This window comes from Pongo abelii, chromosome 21 (assembly GCF_028885655.2).
Source record: "Pongo abelii isolate AG06213 chromosome 21, NHGRI_mPonAbe1-v2.0_pri, whole genome shotgun sequence".
NCBI classification, from domain to species: Eukaryota; Metazoa; Chordata; class Mammalia; order Primates; family Hominidae; genus Pongo; species Pongo abelii.
In genome coordinates, this window is record NC_072006.2 from 46500684 (window position 1) to 46522287 (window position 21604).

At 39.8% G+C, this 21604-nt stretch overlaps 1 protein-coding gene across 6 annotated transcripts in view; it reads right to left on the reverse strand.

Annotated features, from left to right (window-relative positions):
* Window positions 1–21604, reverse strand: part of PTPRT (protein tyrosine phosphatase receptor type T) — a 1130568-nt gene that overhangs the window by 192137 nt on the left and 916827 nt on the right. For all 6 annotated transcript variants that reach the window (XM_024238852.2, XM_063720525.1, XM_054542313.1 and 3 more), the window contains exon 13: window positions 12125–12161. In XM_024238852.2, the coding sequence (XP_024094620.2) occupies window positions 12125–12161 (37 nt within the window). The remainder of the gene's footprint in view (window positions 1–12124; window positions 12162–21604) is intronic.

The following is a 21604-nucleotide window of genomic DNA, read 5'->3' on the forward strand; positions in this document are numbered from 1 at the left end:
GAGGGACTGCTGGTTCCTCTCTGGTGCACCTGGCCTGGAGGACCCACTGAGCGTGGGCAACTCTCCCCTCCCACCCGCCCAGGGCTCTGGTGATCACCTGTGGTGAGGAGGCAGAGTGGAGTCCCCGGGGTCACCTGGGCGCTGCCCATTGGTGCTGACCACAAGGAAGCCAGTCCCCAGGCAGCATGCAGAAGAGAAGGAGAGAAAGAAACACACATGAAAACGTGCGGCACGGTGAACAAAACTGCAATTCTTGTGGCTCTGAAGAGCTCACACTAAATAGCAAAAGAACATCATGATTTAACAAAACAGGGCCTGAAATAGATTTTTAAAAAATGAAACAAGAGTAAGAGGCACCACTTATCAAGCACCCACGACATGCCAGGTACTTTTCTGGGTGCCTCACATATAATGTTTCTAAGACTTAGAATAACCCAGAAAGGTCAGTATGATTATAAATAAATCTGTCATTTTTCCACCGAAACTACTTCTCTGTTAGACTTCCCTTTCTGCATAAATGGTGCCACCATCCATGTAGCTTCTCAGTCTAGACACACGAGAGCCCTCCTTTTTTCTGATGTCCCTCTTAAAATCAATCACCATGCTTTATTAATTCTACCCCAGAAAAGCTCTTGAAGCTGCTTCCTTCTCTTTAATTTCATTCTCACTTTGTTCAAGTCACCCTTGTGTTTCACATGGATTATTTAAGCAGCCTCCCGTCTGGTCTCTCTGCCTCCAGTCTTGTTACCCTTCAGTCTTACTCTCCATCCTTCAGTTGAAATACATCAGTGCTGCCTCGTTGTCCCCAAGGTAAACTTCAAACCACCTCACTCAGCTCACAGGCCCTCCATGATGAATCTCCTGCCCCCACCCCCCCGGTCTTGTCTCTCTCCACAACCACTGCCCACCCTGTCCCAAGCATGATAACAGCTTTCCATTATCAACAGCCCTCCACCTTCTTGTATGTAAGCCTTCCTTAGGTGAGTCACTTTGCATGGGATATACTCCCTCCTGCTCCTTCACCTGGCTGATAACTGCTCATCCATCAGGTGTCAGTTTATAACCTGTTACCTCTAGGGAGTCTTTAGTACATCAGTGAATCTGGGACAGATGCCCCTTCTTGTCTTCCCATAACACCCTAATCTTCCCTTCTTATTGCAATAATATCACCGTATTAGAAGTGGATGCCTTCTCTTAAATCTGTAGTCTCCTTGAAAGCAGACACGGTGTCCCATTTACTAGTGTACTCATGTGGCCTTGCATTGTGCCTGACACATAGTAGGTACTCAGTGAATATTTGTTGAATAAATGAAGAATGAATGAAGAAACATTGAATCATAGAATTTGTAAAACTTGTTCAAGGTCACAAACTGGTAAAGGTTGTATTCAAACCCTGATTTGTCTGCCTTTAATGTTCCTATCCTTTCAAATCCACCCCTCACCTCTCTAAAGAAAAACATACAAAAGGTTGAAAGGTGTTTTAGGCTTGTCCAGGGACTGCAGCTTTCTCCAGTGATCCATCAACAAAACTGCAGGAAGTTCTTATGCAAAATTGAGAAGATAGAGTACTCCAGACCAACTGATAAACAAAAAATACATAATTTCAAAAATAACACAGATGGCAAACTTGATCAACAGCCATGAAATACTATAAAATTTAACCACCAGTAAATAGTAATCATAATACTTCTCCCTTAAAAATATGAAAAGTTTTGCTATTTTAAAAGCACAATCTAAGTCAGGGGTCAGCAAACTATGACTTGTGGGCCAAATCTGGCCCCCCACTCCCTGTTTTCTGTGCAGCCATGAGCTATAAATGCTTTTTACATTTTTCTAATGGTGGGGAAAAAAATGAAAGAGGAGTAATATTTTGTGACACATGGAAATTATATAAAATGCAAATTTCAGTGTCCATAAACAAAGTTTTATTGGAACACAGCTGCACTCATTATTATACATATTCTTATACGTATGGTTGCTTTGGAGCTACAATGACAAACTTTAGTAGTTGTGACAGAGACCATAAGGCCTGCAAAGCTGAAAATATTTACTATCTGTCCTTTTACAGAGGAGTTTGCTAACTCCTGTTCTAAGTAGCTATTTTTTAGGGGTTTTTTTTTTAACCCCAATGCTCTCAGGTAGGCAAGACAAAGACTGTCGCCCTCACATGTCAGTAAAAGAAATGCAAGGCTTGAGAGAAGAGATGACTTACATGTTCCCACTTGGCCCCCTTTAGCAGCCTCTTAACTGCTCTCCCATTCTGTAGCCTTCTCCCTGCCTTAGTCTTCCTTCTCTGATTCATTTTCTAAACTATAACTAGGGTGTCCTTCCCCAAAAAGGAAGTCTGCTTAAGTACCTCCAGGGGCTCCACTATCTAAGGACAATGCTTTTATATGTGCGCGCACGTGTGCGCACACACGCGCGTGCGCGCACACACACACACAGACACACACACACACACACAGTGGGGCTACACAGAGTCCTGGGTGGCCCCTGATCACTCCTAACCTCATCTGGTCACACTGGCCTGCTAGCCATCATTCCTTTGCCTTGCCCCATTTAAATTCAGTGGCATGCTCGCTTGCCTTCAGTGATTTGCATACCTACTCCCTTGGCTTGTAGACTTTCTTGACTTACTTTCCAACCTTGCTCAACATGATAATTGTCACTCTTCTTTCAAACCTTATCTTAGTGATCACACATTCTGAAATAGCATACCCTAAGTTGATTTATGTCTCCCTTCTTGCCCACCAGTGACATCCTGATTTTGCCTTGACCACAGCCCTTATTGGACTTATATTTATTCGTTGCCTCTCCCATGAACTACTATTTGTTGAGTGTTTCTTACAAGCCAGGTACTATATCAAGTACTTTTGATACATTTGCTCATGAAATTCTTACATTAGCCCTGTGAAGTAAGTGGTATTACTTATTTATTTATTTTCGAGATGGAGTTTCACTCTTGTTGCCCAGGCTGGAGTGCAATGGCATGATCTTGGCTCACTGCAACCTTCATCTCCCGGGTTCAAGCGATTCTCCTGCCTCAGCCTCCTGAGTAACTGGGATTACAGGCATGCACCACCATGCCAAGCTAATTTTGTATTTTTAGTGGAGATGGGGTTTCTCCATGTTGGCCAGGCTGTTCTCGAACTCCCGTCCTCAGGTGATCCATCCGCCTCGGCCTCCCCAAGTGCTGGAATTACAGGTGTGAGCCACCGCACCCAGCCATAAGTGGTGTTATTGTCATTGGTTTATAGATGGGGAAACAGAGACACAGAATAGTTTAGTACCTTTTCCTACCTAGAATCAAAGACCATCCAAATCTAAAGATGATGTTTTTAACCACTAGGGAATGTGGGATTACATATCAATACTAAGTTGTACTCAATAAATGCTTACTGAAAAGTAAATGAATACATGAAAGTCTGATTCAGTATTTTTCACTCACTAGCTGTGTCATTTGGAAAATTACATACATTTCTAAATTTTAGTTTCTCCACTTATAAAGTGGAGGTAATAATTATTTCATGAAGTCATTTTGAGGATCAAATGGAAAAGAGTTAAAGCCTTAGTTGGGTTGGTGGGCCTAGAGGAGGTACCTCCCCACTCCATCCTCCAGGTCTGCAACCCATGCTGTGCTTAGCAGTAATGCTCAGCTACCTGGGGTAGGAACAGCGGGACAGCTGGATAAATGCAGGAATGGGGAGAGATTTTTCTAGTTGGTGGGCAGAATATAGTGGGATGGATCATGGATCTCAGCAAAACACAAAAGGAGGCAGAAACAGAAAAAGGTCCTGTTTACATATATGGTTCTAGAGATGTCTCATGTTTACCAGTGTCTGTTCCATCTATCCTTGGGCAAGTTGAGTTCCAGTCAACTTGCAGTTGGGCTGTTGTCATGTGACTAGCTCTCATCAAGGCCACGTAAGTGGAAGTGGCATGCAAGTGACATATTTAAGATCCAAGTTGCCACTTCCATGCTTTCTCTTCTCCTGCTCAGGGGTTCTCTGAGACCACATATATTCTAGATGGCATAGCAACAAATGTGCCTTTGTGGTATTACGCTACTGGGAGTTGGGTATTAGCTTGTTATGGCAGCAAAGCCTAGCCTAGCCTAACTAATCCAGTTGCCGAGGTAGAGGTCTCTTGCTTTCTCCTGCATCACCTGGTCCCCTGACCACTTCATGTTTTGAGGATTCATTCTCTTTACTGTTTCCAGGCCCTGTACAGTGTGTGTGTGTGTGTGTGTGTGTGTGTGTGTGTGTGTGTGTGTTAGCCTGCAAAGAAGGAGCTCAGAATGCCGAATGCCTCAGACTTCCCTTCTGACTCTTGTCCCTTCTAAAGCAATCAGTGTTGAGTGCAGAGAGATGCTTCTGGGCTACAGATGGCCCTGGAGCAGACAACCCTGAAGAAAAACTAATTTTTTGGTTTATTAGCTTCAATATGTTGTGGAAGTGAAGAAAGTTGAGGATTTCTTGAGCCACCTCACCTTCTGCTCCAGGACTTAGCTTGAATACTCCTGGAGACAGGCCAAAGACCATCACATGCTAAATATTCTATTATCAATTATTACTAGAAAAGAGGGATGGGAAGAGGTTAACAAATAGGTAGGAGACAGAGCATCGTGTCAGTGGTCAATGAATCTCACCTGTCTATGTTATTAACACGATGGAATCAGATCTGATTTCCAATTCTGAGGAAACTTGAGCTCCTTATTTAACCCCTTGAGCCCATTTGGCCCATCATTAAGAAATAACGATGACCACTATTTATTTAGTGTGTGCTAAGTGCCAGGCTTTACTTCTGTCATCACACTGAAACCTTGTGTCAGCACACAAAGCCCTGTGACTGGCACACAACAGGTGGTTAATTTTTGCAAATCCCTTTTAATCCCCCTTCAAACATCACATTGAGACCCCATCAGTGGGGTTTAAAATCTCCAATAGAGCTTTATTCTCTTTATTTATAACCCTTGTCTCCAGCCTACCCCAAATATGTTCCTTCCCGGACTCCCAATTTTAAAAGGCCCCTTTTCCTTTAGAAGATGCAACTGCTTTGCAATAACAGACTTGCGATCAAGTCAACTCAGGTGTCTCTCAGATCTTGAGTAGATAATTCTTATTTCTAGTTGAGAAAGATGGATTGGAACTCCGCAGGTACATGCTTGAATGGCAAGAGTTAATCCTCACTTGTTTTTCTGAACTCTATCAAACCAGCTTTTGTCTTCCTGAGTGGGGTATGGAAGTGGAGCATGGAAGGGGTGTGTGTGGCGGGGGAAGTTTGAGCACAACTAGAGAGTAGCACAGAGGGAAAGGAACAGAAGGCTAGAGAGATGTGCCAGCTGTTGTAGCAAGAAAAATATTAAAGAAAGAGTTGGGATATTTAAAGGTCATATTTAGGCTATTTTATGTGTACGTATGATATAGTTATCTTCCTCCAACTTCTTGCAAAACCTTTAGGAAAATCTGTATTTTTCCATTGACATTTTAGGACCTAGAAGACAGTCAGTGAGAGCAAAGGGGGCCACAAATCAAGGAGAATTTGTTACACTCATGTAACTCTGAGGATCCCAATCCTGGAAAATGTATCTCATGGGACTCAGCTAAGGAAGAATAGCATTGTCCTGCCCAAACCCTCCAGCCACACAGTCTGAGCTTTCACCTCCAAAAGTTTGACAAGATTTATAAAGACTGAACAACAATCAACAGCTTTCCAATAGACTATCTCACTAGAGTCTTTCCTCTCACAAGTGATTCCCCATTATGGCCCCTACCCTGGTTGCTCTAGCTAGATTTGGACACGCTGTGTTCCTGGGTCCCTCCTGAAATTGCTGGGCAGGTGATGAAGAAAGGACAGTGTCATAGTCAAGGCTAGAAAAGGGATGACCACAATCCTATACATGTCCATAAAAGAATACTATTGCTCTGCAGGATCTCATCTAGAGACAACAACCTATCAATGGGAAGGTCAAGTACTGAAAAGTGAGGCCAACATCACTCCTGTCCCCTCTCGGTTTCTTCACTTTGGATCTAACCTGTATCCATTTGACAAACGGCTGATTTGTAGAACTGTACAAGCAGTGACTAGAGTCTGGGCTTTGGCTTTTTCCTTAGAGAACGGAGAGAGAGGATCTGTGCTTAGTAGGTCTGGGTCTCCAAGTCCCACATTAAAGACTCAGAAAGGAAGAAAGAAAGAAGGAAATATATATATATATAATTATATATTATGTTCTTGAATACTTGGTAGAAAGGACTACCGATCTCAGGCTTAAAAGTGAAGGGACAGATTCGTAGATCTTAACTGACTTGTCCAAGGTCTAACAGCTAAATTTTGGGGGACAGGATTTGAATCCAGGTGTTTCTAGTTTCCAATTATTCCACGCAACCTCTCAAGGAAGCTTTCTATATAAAACAGAATCTTCCACATAGGCTTGTATCAATGGGAGTGGGCATTGCCTATCGATAGCAGAGGATTATCACACCACCTGTGGCTGTGATTCTGTGGATAAACAAGGCATGGACACATCACTCCTCCTCTGGTTCCCAGTCTTAGCATCTGTAAAATGAGAGCATCTCACTGAAAAATGGCTATTTAGTGTACCTGCTGGTCCCCGCAGGAGTGAGAATCCATTATGGAAAGGGGAGAGGAAAATGCCAGATGAAATGCTTTACCTCAGGCTTAGCTCTTATGAAAAGAAGGCATATTTACAAAAGCCAGCGCCCAAACCTCTTGCTGTCACTGTCGGAAAAATGGCATTAGTCCATCGCTGCCACCAAGCAGAACAAAACTACTGGTGACACTGGCCCCTCATCCCATGCTTCATTATGCTGGAGTTCAGCTTTCAGCACCCACTCCAAGGGGGTTGTTTTAATGGGATCGTTAGAGAGTGTTTACTAGATTAAAACTGTGGCTGTCTTCTGCAAAGCAACTCTGCAAATGGCTTTATGGGTTTCCGGGTTTATTTTGTCTCAATGACTCGGCTCAGTTTGCAAATCAAATCAAAGCTGATTTTTCTAACTGCCACTCGGGCGCACCCAGCGGGAGTCTGCAGAGCCAGCTGTGTTCCCTTGACGGCTGGTGCTGGAGACAAGATGGGAGTGCTGCTGCCTGCTGGCAGCCAGAGTGGTTCCACCCAATGGAAAGAAGCAAGCATGCACCTTCCTGACCCTAACCAAGGCAGGAGGAGCAGGTCAGAGGAAGCAAATTTCATTTTCTGGAAGGAGAAAGGGTAGACAGAATCTATTTGACTTCAAGGACTGATGGGCAGAAAAATAACAGGGAGCCAGTTTGGACTCATAACATAGAAGCCCTCTCAAACGGAAGTGTCCAAAGTGTGAAGCAACTCCATGGTGGGGAGAGAGATCTCTATCACAGCAGGAACAGAAACAAAGGCTGGCTGGCCTTCTTGTTAGTGGGGATTGCAGATCCCATAGGGGACCCTTTACCTCTGTCACTTTTACTCCTATCTTTTAAGAGAACAATCCTGACATGTAACTCGCATTTGAAAAAAATGAAGCCATGGAAGAATAATGACCTGTTAGTCATCCACTCATCCATCCATCCATCCATCCATCCATCCATCCATCCATCCATCCATCCATCCATTTGTTCATCCAACGCATTTCATTGAGTACCAGTATATGCTAAGATCTGGGAATAATACAACAGTGCTCAAAATAAGTACAGTCTTTGCACTTACGTCACTTAGAGTCTAGCAGGGAGATAGACGTTAAACATGTAAGCAGACTATATATATACATTTGCAAGTTGTGATTAGTGCTATGAAGGAAAACTACAGGGTTTAGTGAGAGTGGAAAATTGGAGATATACATTAAAACAGAGGTCAGGATGGTCTTCTGAGGACATAAGGTTTAAGATGCCATCTTAAAGATACTTATCTGTTAAGATATTTATCTATTAAGGAGACACATATAGTAGCCAAAGCATTTCAGAGAGAGGGCAAGATGAGCGAAGGCCCCAAGCTTGGGAGGAGTTTGATGTGCCTGAAGAACTGAAAGAAGACTAGTGTGCCAGAGTGTAATAAGAGAATAAAAGGATAGAAGCTTAGAGGAGGCTGGAGGGAGGAAGGGATCAGATCATGCAGGCAAGACTGGTGGGGCAAGGCCTGTGGGTAAGAAAAAGTAGCAAAATGAACAGATGAGTACAGGAAAGGAGTCACGGAAGAATTAGAAAGACAGGACATCAATGGGTAAGAGAACTTGGATGGAACTGGGCACCAGTTTCTCAAAGGGGGACTGACCAATATAGTTCCAGAATTGAACAACTAGGTCAGAAACAATTTTCCCTTGGCCTGCTCTGTCTCAGCCAGAGGACATGAATTGAGATACCTGGGTACCTCCTTTAGCAGCTGCAACCTGGGGCGTCTTCTGCCAGATGGGATAATGTACCTCCCATGGGAAGGGTTATTTTCTCTCTACTTGAGCATTAGCACCTCTGAAGTCTAAGTCCCTACCCCAAGCTTCCACATGCTCCATTTTCTAAAGGATCACCTTAAGCACCTGTGGCTGACATCTTCAACCTGCTGCCTATGTTGAGCCCATCCCTAATCTTCCAAAGGTAGGATAAACACTGTTAACGGTTCTAAATGATTCTCCTGCTCACTTGCCCTTTCTAACATTTCCTATTTTAATGATAAGAACAAAACCTGATTTTTAAATTGCTCTTTTTTGCTCTGTGGCTTTCTATTGTCTTCCTTTCAGAGTCTGAATAATAGTTTTAAATCCAAACCATCACTTAATGCCTGTTTACCCACTGGCTGCAGTTTTCTCTCTATGGCTCTGATCAGATGGATTTCCAGGTCTAGAGTGTGTCAAGCAAAGTGCTCAAAATGTCTTTTAGCTCTTATATTCAAGGAAATTCCCTTGCTTTTTGCTACCCTAATCAAATGTCCTTATTGGATTAGGTGGTAGTATCCTCATGAAAAGGGGAATTTTGAATACAGTCAAGCAGACAAGGAGAATGTCATGTGATGGTAAGGCAGTGATCAGGGTGGTGCTTCCAAAAGCCAAGAAATGCCAAAGATTTGCCAGCAAACCACCAGAAGCTAAGAGACACACGTAGAAAAGATTCTTCCTCACAACACTCAGAAGGAACAAAGTCTGCAGACACCTTGATTTCAGACTTTGGACCTCCAGAACTGTGAGACAATAAATTTGTGTTATTTAAGCCAACCAATTTGTAGGACTTTGTTACAGCAGCCACAGGAAACTAATACAGGTCCATTACTTTGCAACCCTCCAAGCTGGGCAGTATTAAATTAGATCCTGAGTTACTAGTAGCAACATTACAGAAAGGAAAGGGTTGGAGACACATGCTGGAGCTAGGTGTGTGTCTAATATTCTTGTGTAAGGGGTACTAGGTTTGGGGTCAAGTTAGAATGATCCTGAATGAGTGCTCAGGGCTGTTACAACTGGCAACCATCTGGTTCTGTGGGATTCATGTAGCTGGTCATAGACAGTGGCTGGACTCTCCAGGGTCAGGGACCAGACAGCAGCAAGGTGCTTCATCACCAGAGTACTGGCCTCGAGTCTGACATATGAACTTCAGGGTCTGGATGACCTCCATCAGACCCATGAAGCAGGTGCCGTGATGACAGAGAGAGGTAAGAGCCTTGGGAGAGACTGATGACCCATCTCTGGGACTTTGTATGCTTCCAAAGTCTGTGGGATTCTCAGTATCTTCCTGTGTTAAAAAGAATACTGTTTTCAGCAAGCCTGCCTAGAGGAAATTTGATCCAGGTGGTCAGGAAGGGATGGGATAAACAGAATATTGATTCCCAGCTTTAGGTTCTTGATAGAAACTCCTCACAGGCAGTGGATGGATTTATAATAGATAGGGTTTGCCTTTAATCAATCCTAGATACTCCAAGGATAGTACCACGTACCAAGTAGACACTCATCAAACACAGGTCTGCTTCCCTTTGTCCTATGCTCCCCAAGCATCCTTCTTATCTGATGTGGTGGGAGGGGATAACTGAACAGTGTCCAACTGGCATTCTGCACTATCTAGTTCTCTACCCCATTCCCAAGTGCTACTGGAGCCCCATTTCTTTGGGTTTAAGTGTTGGATCTCACCAAATTGGAAAACCAGGATGCGGATGCTCAGATTCCCTAATACCCTGACCTCTCAGAAGCCTGCCTGGGTTTGGACATCTGGGCATTCACACTCATTCATGCATTCCTATCCTTTCACACACACTCACTTTACCTGCATACACACTCCATTCACTTAAGGAAAGATGGTAACCTAAAGCTCAAGCAAGAGGGGAAGCCCTTATGCTAAGGAGAGGTAGAGAACTCTTCTGTCTGATTCTTTAAATGTCACTGCAATTCTCTTGCACATCAGCAATGCAACTCTAGAGAAGCCCAGCAGGGTGGGCTTCTGTGCCTCTGAGGACTGCAGTCCTGAAGTTTTCAGGAGAGTATAGTTTTAGAGATTCTCCCACTGTCCCCATATGGTCCTATTGCTTGTCAGGTCTCATGTTTCCAATTCTCAGTTCAGAAATTATGACCCAGCCAGCTACCCTTTTATAGAGCTTACATCCCAGAGGGTGTCCTTAGAATCCCACCTACCCCATGGAGTGCAAATCCATTGCATCCACCTCTCCTGGTCTAGAAATCGAAAGCCAACTGAGGAGCCATAGAGCATACCATAGTGAAAGAGGTTTCTCTGTGAGTTTCCTTCCCTCTCCAGCTGCTTATTTAAGCAGGCTGCAAACACCTAGCCATCCCGATTGCTGTCTAGAGCCCTAGTGCTACCCAATTGATGGTGTTCTTGATTCTACATTATCTGTTTTCTTCAGTGGAAAAGTCTGCCAAGACCTGTGATTTGTGTCACTTTTGTTTGCAGGCCATCAATTATCCTTGCCTCACAGAGAGTATTTTATCTCTTTCCATCCAGGAGCCTGAGTTTCTGAGAGGGAACAAGTTAGGGACATGCCACCCTCTGTGACTTATGTGAAATCAGGGTGACTTCTTATCACAGGGACCCCTAGTGCTTCTGTTTTCTTCTTCCTCCTGCATCTTCTCTTTTGTGCCTACATATTGGGCTAATTTTTTTTCAAAGTTATAAAAGTCATGTGTGATGGGTCTTGGTGCACATTTTGTCAAGTAGCTGTAGATTTTTTTCTCTCTTTTTCTCCTCACTCTGCCTGTGTGTGTGTGTATGTTCCTCTGTGTGGTTTTGTGCGTTGTGCATGTGTCTATATATTTACACACATACACATGCATACTTGGGTCGTTGCTTTTGTCTGCACTTTAAATCTGTGGTTATATGCCTACTTATGTTTACAACTTTTATCTTCTTGGAAGCAGTCTATGCAACTACGTATGCTGTCAGTAAATTCAGGTAACAGAGTAGAATTGCCCAATTTTGTTGTGTGTGTATGGGGAGGGTTTGCTGTTAAAAATATCAACTCTGTAACAAAAAGATAAATCTGATTTCTAACTATTCAACCCTGTAATAGGTTAAATGATAGCAAACCATTCATTGATTTTGTTTTTTAAAAAGAGTAATAAACAGAAACATGTACCAATTGAAAGAGCCAGGCAATTCAATTATAATTAGGAAAACAAAAGTGATGAGCCTGAACAATGCTGCCTTAGTTTTGGGGATAAGTGTTGAAAATGCCAACTACATAATAATGCAGCGTTTGTCTTCTCATTACTAAAGGCCCCAGTACCAATCACCTCATTTTTGAAAGCCATGTACCAATTGAACGAAGTACAAAACTCAGTAGATGGGTCTAATAGACATGCTTAAAAAATACCCACATAAACATAGACCCAAATGTAAGAAAAACATATATCAAAAGAATATTTGAGTAAATTTATATCCGTCACTCCACTGATCAATGTACCAGTCCATACATTCATCCACCCATCCATCCATTCAGTAAATATGTTTTAAACTTTTACTCTGTTTTACGCACTGTGCTACTAATATACACCCTAGAATGTATGTTCTAGATGCAAATGACTCCAGTGAAAATAACAATTCTTTCTTGTTTTGAGTTATTGTTGCCTAAACTTTCTCTGTGTGGCTAGAAAGAAATACTTAAATGGCTGAAGAACAGGTGAAGACAGACAAGCAGATGCCAACATACCTTTTGTAGCCAGACGAACACAGTTGATTTTGGTCTCCTGTGAACAACAAAAATGAGATGCCAATTAATTAGCTGTGAGTTATATAAAATTGTTATATAAAGACAAACATACATATATATTTGCATATATATGCATGCATATGTGTTTTTAATTATAATTTTAAATTTGCCCTTTCCATTTTTTTCCCCATCGGATCACCTTTTAATTCCATTTTTTATTTTTTTTCTCAGCCTAGGTACATATGTTATTCAGTTCACTTCCTGGCTCCTACCATCTCATAAACCTCATTCCCAGACAGAACCACTTTATAAACATATCAGATAATTCCCAGCACTCATCATCTTTAACAATAACACTTAGTGGGTACTTGGGGTATGCAGTGTGCTTTGTTCAGTTGCATGAGTGAGCAGATGGAAGCAGGGCATCCTTGGGAAACTTTGTTACTAGCAATAATGCATCTACATGCATAGACGGGAAGAGATACTTGGCAATAGTCCAGTCTATACGAAACATGTCAAACTCAAACTGCAAAGTTCATGTTCAAAAGTTACTTTTCCCCTGAGCTCTTGTGTGGGCCTTGCAGCCTTCATAAATAATGTGTGTGGCAATAGAATCTTTGCTAGGTGAACTATCTAGTTGTTGTTAGCTGTTGCCAAAGTAAAAAGGATTCATAAATGTGTGATGTTGCTGGGCACACAGTGGAGTTCATGAAGAGTGTGCTTAGGAAGAGAATTATCTCTGCCCACTTTACTGGGATTATCTCCCAGGAGGTCCTGGAACCAGCTGGAAATTCCAGTTGACTAAATTATACCCCTAACAACAGTCTGAATTCAGTGTAGCAAGGAAAGTAAAATGCAAAGAATGCAAGTATGTGAGTTGCTGAACCAAAAATCTGTCAATCATCCAATTCTTGTCTTGCTGCAGCTCATTCACAAAGAACCATTGCATCTTGAAGGCATTGGTGGCAAGCAGGATAGGAAAGGTTAGGAGGCCATAATAAAACCCATGAACATCAGTGGTTAAAAACAGCAAAGGTTTATTTTCCATTCAAACTACCTGTCCAATGTAGGTGTGTGGCTGGGTCTAAGGGGTGAGATTGGGGGTGATTGGGAGACACTCTGACCATTGTAACCACTCAGAGATCATAGCTGTTACGTCCATTTTAACCCAAGGGGAGAGAGTGCTAAAGGGTAAAGCACTATCAATCAAATGCTTTGAATCAGAAGCGACACTTTCACTTCTATGCATGTTTTATTGGCTAGAACCAGACACATGGCCATGCCTAATTTTAGTGAGATGGAGAAATGGAATCCTCCCATGTATCCAGAAGTAGAGAAGACATGACAATGTCTATGGCAGATTCTATTCCATCTAGGTACACCTCTGAATGCTAGAAATGATCACTTCTATTACGTCCAAGTATGACTCCCCATAATTAATCACATAGTTATCGCCAATAGTCTTGATTCTCTTCCTCAAAATGCACAGAAAGTCTGCTTTTGCTTGTGTAAAAAAGAGGTCTGGATAATGAAAGATGGTTCTCGGGCTCGTAAACATTCTTCTTTATCAATTCCTCATATTATAAGAGTTCAAGTCTTTTGAGCTATCCTAGCTGCTCATTCTAGGACAAACTCCACTTTATCCTCTTAATGTGCGGTGACTAGAACACAAAACAGGAGTCTATACATGCTCTTGTTGATACATGATTATATTGATACATGATTATCTAGACTATCACTATTATCCTTACTTATATTGGGCTTCTATTAACATAGCCAACATCTTAGTGTTTATCCGTCTCCCCTAACCAAAAATAAAAGTATTGGTTAGAAGACTGCTTCTACATGTACAAGTGTGGCTATATTTTTGAAACCCAAGTACAGAGTCATATTTACCACTACAATTTCCATCTTCTTCAACTGATCCAAGTACTACAGCCCATCATCACAGTCTCCACAAGCTGAAAAATTTTAGAAATCATTTTTTTCTTTAATTTCATCCAGATCATTAATATGAGTAACAATCTGGATAATGCCAATGGTGGAACCTTATGACATTTACTAGATTCCTTCTTCCAGGTTGACATTCATCTGTTAATCAGAATCTGAACTAATTACTAATATCCTAAACTGCTTATGAATTGAGCTTGAGAATAGGTTCAAATTCCTTTTAGATACTGATACTCTGTCTATTGCATTTCTCCAATCAGTGCAAAGACTGTCTTAAAGAAAGAAGGTTGGGCTGACATGACTTGTTCTTTGGAACAAGTGTTTTCTTCTTCATAAAAACTATAAGTATCTCTCTTTAAAACAAACAATTATTTCATTTTATAAAGTAGATAATTTGGAAATGTAAAAAAAATGTTCAAATATATGAATCATTCATATAAAATCTTCACACAAAGTTTGAAGCATGTTATATTTCAATAACAAAGATTTTTAAAAGAACATACCCAAAAGATGAAAAAAAAAGAAAAATGGCTGAGAAAAAAAGTAACAGTAAAGGATATTGCTCTAAATGTGATGTACAAAAAGCTTAAGTTACAAATTAAATCTTGCATATGACAATTAAAGTGAGCAAACTCATTTCTGTTTTCATGTTTGGACAAAGCTTTTCAGCTTCTGTTGGCTTCCATTCCAATAGCACCATACCCTATGTTTTGGTTTACAGAGCTTGAGATTGTTAAATAAAGCATGAAACCCAGAACACCGAAGAAGACGTGCAAATGATTGTACAGTGTCACAATGACTATCATTGAGAAATTGTGTAGACTGGGAGAGGTGCCAGGAGACTATAGATGGTTAGAATGATCTTCTACTTCATGGTAATACAACAACAGCAAAAAAAGATTTTGAAAGTAATATATTAGAAAACTTGCCAATTCTGTGCATGATTGTTGAATACAGCAGAGGGCAAAGGTTTGATGAGGCTAATACTGCTCAGAGTAATTTCTAAATATGTATCTTCACTTTAAAGAAATTCAGTCTTATCTGTCCAGACATCTAAGAATCTTTTCTCAGGGAATAACTTTAAATATAAATGAAGCTTTATATTCAAAGATGTTGGTTCCAGTGTTCTTCATAAAAGTGAAAATCATGAGCGATGTATCTGTCTAACCACACAGGCATGGCAAAGAAAGCTGTGGTCTCTCTTATTCAACACAGTACTGGAAGTCCTAGCCAGAGCAACTGGGCAAGAGAAAAATTTAAGGGCATCCAAATTGGAAAGAAGAAAGTCAAACTGTCTCTGTCTGCACATGACATGACCTTATGTATAGGAAAAACCCAAAAACTTTACCAAAAAAACCCTCCTAGAACTGCTAAGCAAATTCAGTAAAGTTGCAGAATACAAAATCAACTTACAAAAATCAGTAATGTTTCTATACATGAACAATAAACTACCTAAAAAATACAAAAATCAGTACTGTTTCTATACATGAACAATAAACTACCCAAAAAAGAAATCGATAAGGCAATCTCATTTACAATAGCTACCAAAAGTAATAAAATACCTAGAAATCAATTTAACCAAGGAGGTAAAAGACCTCTACAAGAAAAACCAAAAATACTGTTGAAAGAAATTGAAAGGAGACAAGTAGAAAGATATCCCATGTTCATGGATTGGAAGAATTAATATTGGTAAAATAATCGGACTCTGCAAACCAATCTATAGATTGAATGCAATCTCTATCAAAATACCAATGGCATTCATTATAGAAATAGAAAGAAGTCCTAAAATTTGTATGAAAACTCAAAAGACCGCAAATAGCCAAAACAGTCCTGAGCAAAAAGAACAAAGCTAGAGGTTTCACACTAACAGACTTTAAAATATACTACAAAGCTGTAATAACAAAAACAGCATGGTACTGGCATAAAAACAGACACATAAACCAATGAAATAATATTTTTTAAAATGCCAAAATTAATGCACATATCTACAGTCAACTGATTTTTGACAAAGTCACCAAGAACACTCACTGGGGAAAGGACAGTGTCTTCAATAAGTGGTGCTAAGAAAATGGATCATCCATATTCAGAAGAATGAAACTAGACCCCCACCTCTCACCCTATACAAAAATCAACTCAAAATGGATAAGAGACATAAATGTAAAACTTGAAACTGTAAAACTACTAGAAGAAAACATAAGGGAAATGGTCTGAAACCAAACATATGACACTGATCTAGGAAAATATTTTATGAACAAGACCTTAAAAGTATAGGCAAAGAAAGCAAAAATAAACAAGTGGGATTATATAAAACCAAAAAATTACATACAGAAAAGTAAACAATAAACAGAGTACAAAGGCAACCTACAAAATGGAAGGAAAGTATCTGCAAACTATTCATCCCTCAGGGAATTAATATTCAGAACATACTAGGAACTCAAACAATTCAACAGCAAATAAAAATCCAACTAAAAAAATGGGCAAATGATCTTAACAGACATTTCTCAAAAGGAGATATACAAATGGCCAACAAATATATAAAAAATGCTCAATATCACTAATCATCAGGGACATGCCAATTAAAACTACAATGAGGTATCATCTCACCCTTGTTAAGATGGCTATTAAAAAAAAATAACAAATGCTGGTGAGGATGGGCAAATGATCTTAACAGACATTTCTCAAAAGAAGATATACAAATGGCCAACAAATATATAAAAAATGCTCAATATCACTAATCATCAGGGACATGCCAATTAAAACTACAATGAGGTATCATCTCACCCTTGTTAAGATGGCTATTAAAAAAAATAACAAATGCTGGTGTGGATGTGGAGGATGTATAACAACTCTTATACATTGTTGGTGGGAATGTAAACTAGTTCAGTCACTATGGAGAACAGTATAGAGGTTCCTCAAAAAAACTACAAATAGAACTATTATATGATCCAGCAATCTTACTACTGGGCATTTATCCAAAGGAAGATAAATCAATATATTGAGGGGACATCTGCATCATGTTTATTGCAGCAGTATTCACAATAACCATGACAGGCAATCAAACTAGGTGTCCAAAACCAGATGAATAAAGAAAATGTGGTATATATACAACAAGGAGTACTATTCAGCCATAAAAAGAATAAAATCCAGTCATTTATGGCAACATAAATGGAACTAGAGGACATTACATTAAGGAAAATAAGCAGTAAACAGAAAGTTAAATACTTCATGTTCTCACTCATATGTAGAAACTAAAATAAGTTGATCTCATAGAAGTAAAAAGCAGGAAGCAGATACTAGAGGTTAGGAATTGCAGAGAGAGAAAGGGAAAGATTTGTTGAAGGATACAAGATTATAGCTAGATAGAAGGAATAAGTTCTAGTGTTCTGTAGCCCTGTAGGATGACTATAGTTAAGCAAAATATATAGTTTCAAATAGCTAGACAGAGGATACTGAATGTTCTCAACACAAAGAAATGGTAAATATTCAAAATGATGAATATGCTAATTACCTTGATCTGATCACTATTCATTTTATGTCTCAAAACATCACTATGTATCCCATAAATATTTACAATTAGTATATGTTAAAAACATAAAAAGAAAAAAATTCCAAAAAGAAAACTGGGGTCTATCTACATAGTAGAATATTATGGAGCTGTCAACAAAAATGATTGTGAGGGCCATGTAATAACATGGGATGATACACATAAGAGAATATTAAATAAATAAAGCAAAGTACATTTTTTGTTACAACATGCAAATTTAAACATTTAAAAAATACAACCTGAAGGAAACAGACTAAATCTTAATAATTGTTGCACAATTAATTTGAAGTGCAATATACATGCAGATGAGTATACTAAACTTAAATACAGTTTGACAAATTTTTCACCGAGTAAACACACACCTATGACCAGCACCTGGATCAAAACACTCAACATTGCCAGCACCTCAGAAGTTTCCCTCATGCTTCTTCTGGTCACTTCTTCTCTGCAAATGTGAACATTAATTTGCTTTCTGTGGGAATATTCTCTTAAAATGTGGTCACAATAAGGGGAATTCTGCAGTGTTTTTTGTCTTTTGTTTTGTTTTGTTTTAAGATTCAGACGGTTGGTGTGCAGGTTTGTTACATGAATATATTATGGAATGCTGAGGTTAGGGCTTCTATTGAACCCATCACCCAAAGAGTGAACAAATGAACATAGTACCCAATATGTAGTTTTTCAACCCTTGCCTCTCTCCCTCTTTCCCCACTTGTGGAGTCCCCAATGTCTATTGTTTCCATCTTTATGTCCATGTGTACCCAATGTTTAGCTCTCACTTACAAGACAGAGCATGTGGCATTTGATTTTCTCTTTCTGCACTAATTTTCTTAGGATAATGGCTTCCAGGTACATCCATGATGCTGCAAAGGACATGGTTTTATTCTTTTTTAATGGCTGCATAGTATTCCATGGAGTATATGAACCATGTTTTCTTTATCCAACCCACCACTAACGGGCACCTAGGTTGATTCCATGTCTTTGCTATTGTGAATAGTGCTGTGATAGACATACAAGTGCATGTCTCCTTTTGTTAGAATGGTTACTTTTCTTTTGGGTATATACCCAGTAATGGGATTTCTGGGTCAAATGGTGGTCATGCTTTTAGTTCTTTAAGAAGTCTCCAAACTGCTTTCCACAGGGACAGAAGTAAAGCCACACACCTACAACCAACTGATCTTCAACAAAGATGAAAAAAATAAACAATGGAGAAAGGACACCCGATTCAAAAAACGATGCTGGAAAAACCAGGTAACCATACGCAGAAGAATGAAACTGGATCACTACCTCTCACCATATAAAAATTAATTCAAAATGTATTAAAGACTTAAATGTAAGACCTCAAACTATAAAAATCCTAGAAGAAAAGCTACGAAATACTCTTCTGGGCATTGGCCTAAGCAAATAATTTATGACTGAGACCTCAAAAGCAAATGCGACACAAACAAAAATTGACTATTGGAACCTAATTAACTAAAGAGCTTCTGCACAGCAAAAGAAAAACAAAAACAAAACTATCAACAGAGTAAACCTACAGAATAGGAGAAAATATTTGCAAACTATGCATCTGACAGAGGACTAGTATCCAGAATCTATAAGAAACTTGAACAAATCAGCAAGAAAAAAAACAAATAGCCCCATTAAAAAGTGGGCAAAGGACATAAACAGACATTTCTCAAAAGAAGACGTGTAAGTGGCCAACAAACATGAAAAAATGCTCAGCATTGTTAATCATCGGAGAAATGCAAATCAAAACAAGATACTATCTCACACCAGTCAGAATGGCTATTATTAAAAAGTCAAAAAAAAAAAAAAAAACAGATGTTGGCAAGGTTGCAGAGAAAGGGGAATACTCTGTTGATGATATTGTAAATTAGTGCAGTGGTTTATTCTATCTTCTCTTGTACATTGTGTCATTTGTGAGAAGTTTTTAACTTTCCTTAATCTTCCCTTCCACAGTTTCGTGCAGGAAAATGAGCCATTTCCTAAAATCACCCCTTCAGCACCACACGTTTTAAAGTCTGTTTTCTATGATCTAGAGTGTATATACGATTATGCTTAAGTCTTCCTGACTGACAAACGTGATGCCAACACGTTTGTTTTCTCCTAAGTTCCTAACAACTTTAATTCCATAACCAATTTGTCTCTGTTGGTCAGAATTAGGTACAGAATAACAAAGCCCTAAGTCACTCTCTCGACCTTCTGAGTGACTGGATTGTCAGCAAGCAAATCAGGTATATTCTGGATACTCTGATGTTTATCAGAGAAGAGGTCTGGCCAGTGTGCCTATGTCCAAAGTTCCCAGTCTTTTCAACAAAAGGAAATGAGCACTTTCTTTGTTCTCAGATTATATAAGTCTCTGGGGAATGGAAAAAAAAAGCTGTATTTTCTATTTGATCTCTAGTATATCCTAATTCCAGGTTTGTAATATATTCTGGGACAGTACAATATAATTTCATTTCCTTATCATTTTAACCTCACCCGTGCTCCACTTCCCACTCCAGACTAAAATCTGCATGCAGGTATAAATCACCCTGGGGTAGAACACCATGTCCTTACTGTTGTGCTCTGTTGAGAAATGCTTCTACTCAAGGCTCGGCCAGTGCAGCAATATTGGGTAACTCTCTGTCCCTTTCTGTGGCTCAATTTCCCCATCAATCAAATGATGGAGAATGGGGTAGAAAAGGCCACTTTGGTAGAATAGGCAGGCCACTCTACCAAGGTTGCTTCCAGTCTTCAATGCTGTGTCTGGTTTTAGCTACTGGCAGTACTCCTTTACTTTCAGTACTCAGTCTTCTTGATACTACTTCCTAATACCTCACTTCATGCAAATAATTTTATTTATTTATTTATTTATTTTGGTAGGCTGTTACCTACCTTATTACTCAAAATGCCTCATACCTGTATCTACTTATAGCCTCCATTTTAACACTAGGTCAAGTCTGACTCATCTAACCATCCATCCATCCATCCTTCAATTATTTACTGAAATTTTAGGATGCCTCTTCAATTGAGGAGTTCACAGTGGAACTGTTTAGGTCATCAAATGTCTCATAGCTGCTGTTTATCATCCAGAAAGACTTGGGTTAGGCTGCTAACCTGATCAAGAAGCCCTAGGTACCTGGCTAATACATACAATTCTTACTTTACTGCTCTATTGGACTCCTCATTTAATAGGACGTAGATTTAACCCTGATCCCATAGTTTTCAAATAGTTTTCACATTATCCCAACTTGTGTCTTTATTTTATCTAAGACTGAGCTTCCCAGTTGATATGATGGAATTTAGACCTGACCTCAGCATCTTTCCATAGTTTCCCCAGTAACTTTGACTCAGGCCTTAATTCTCCTCTAAGACTGGGCTGAGATCCTGATAGTCTACCTAATTTTTGTTCATGTACTCATTTGGTCAACTGATCAACAGATATTTATTGAATAATTACTATGTGCCACGCATTAGGCTAGGTACTGGAGCTACAAATATGACCAAAGTAGACATGGTCCCTGTCCTCATAGAGCATGCAGACCTGGGGAGAGACAAACATTAGACAACCATTCTCACAAACAAGTATCTAATTAAAAGTTGCAATAAACACTGGGAGATATGCAATAAACACACATAGGTATGCATTTACTTGGTGAAAAATTTGTCAATCTATATTTAAGTTTAGTACAGTAAACTAAATGAGGTTGTGTTTAAAAGTTTAGTACACTAAAGTAAGTGAGAAGTGCCAGGTGCTGTGCATGTGTAAGGGAGATGGCATGGGGTGTGGGTGGGAAGGGAGATGGTCTGCTGCTTTTAGAAACACCATTTAACCTTACCCTGAGAAGATAAGTAGAAGTTAGACACATGAAGCATCAGGAAGGTCATCCCAGACTCAGAAACAGACATGCAAAGGCCTGAAAGTGGGAAAATGCATGGTGCAGTTGAAGACATACAAAAGTCTGGCATGGCTATCATCATAATGAATTACCTGGGGCATGATGTAA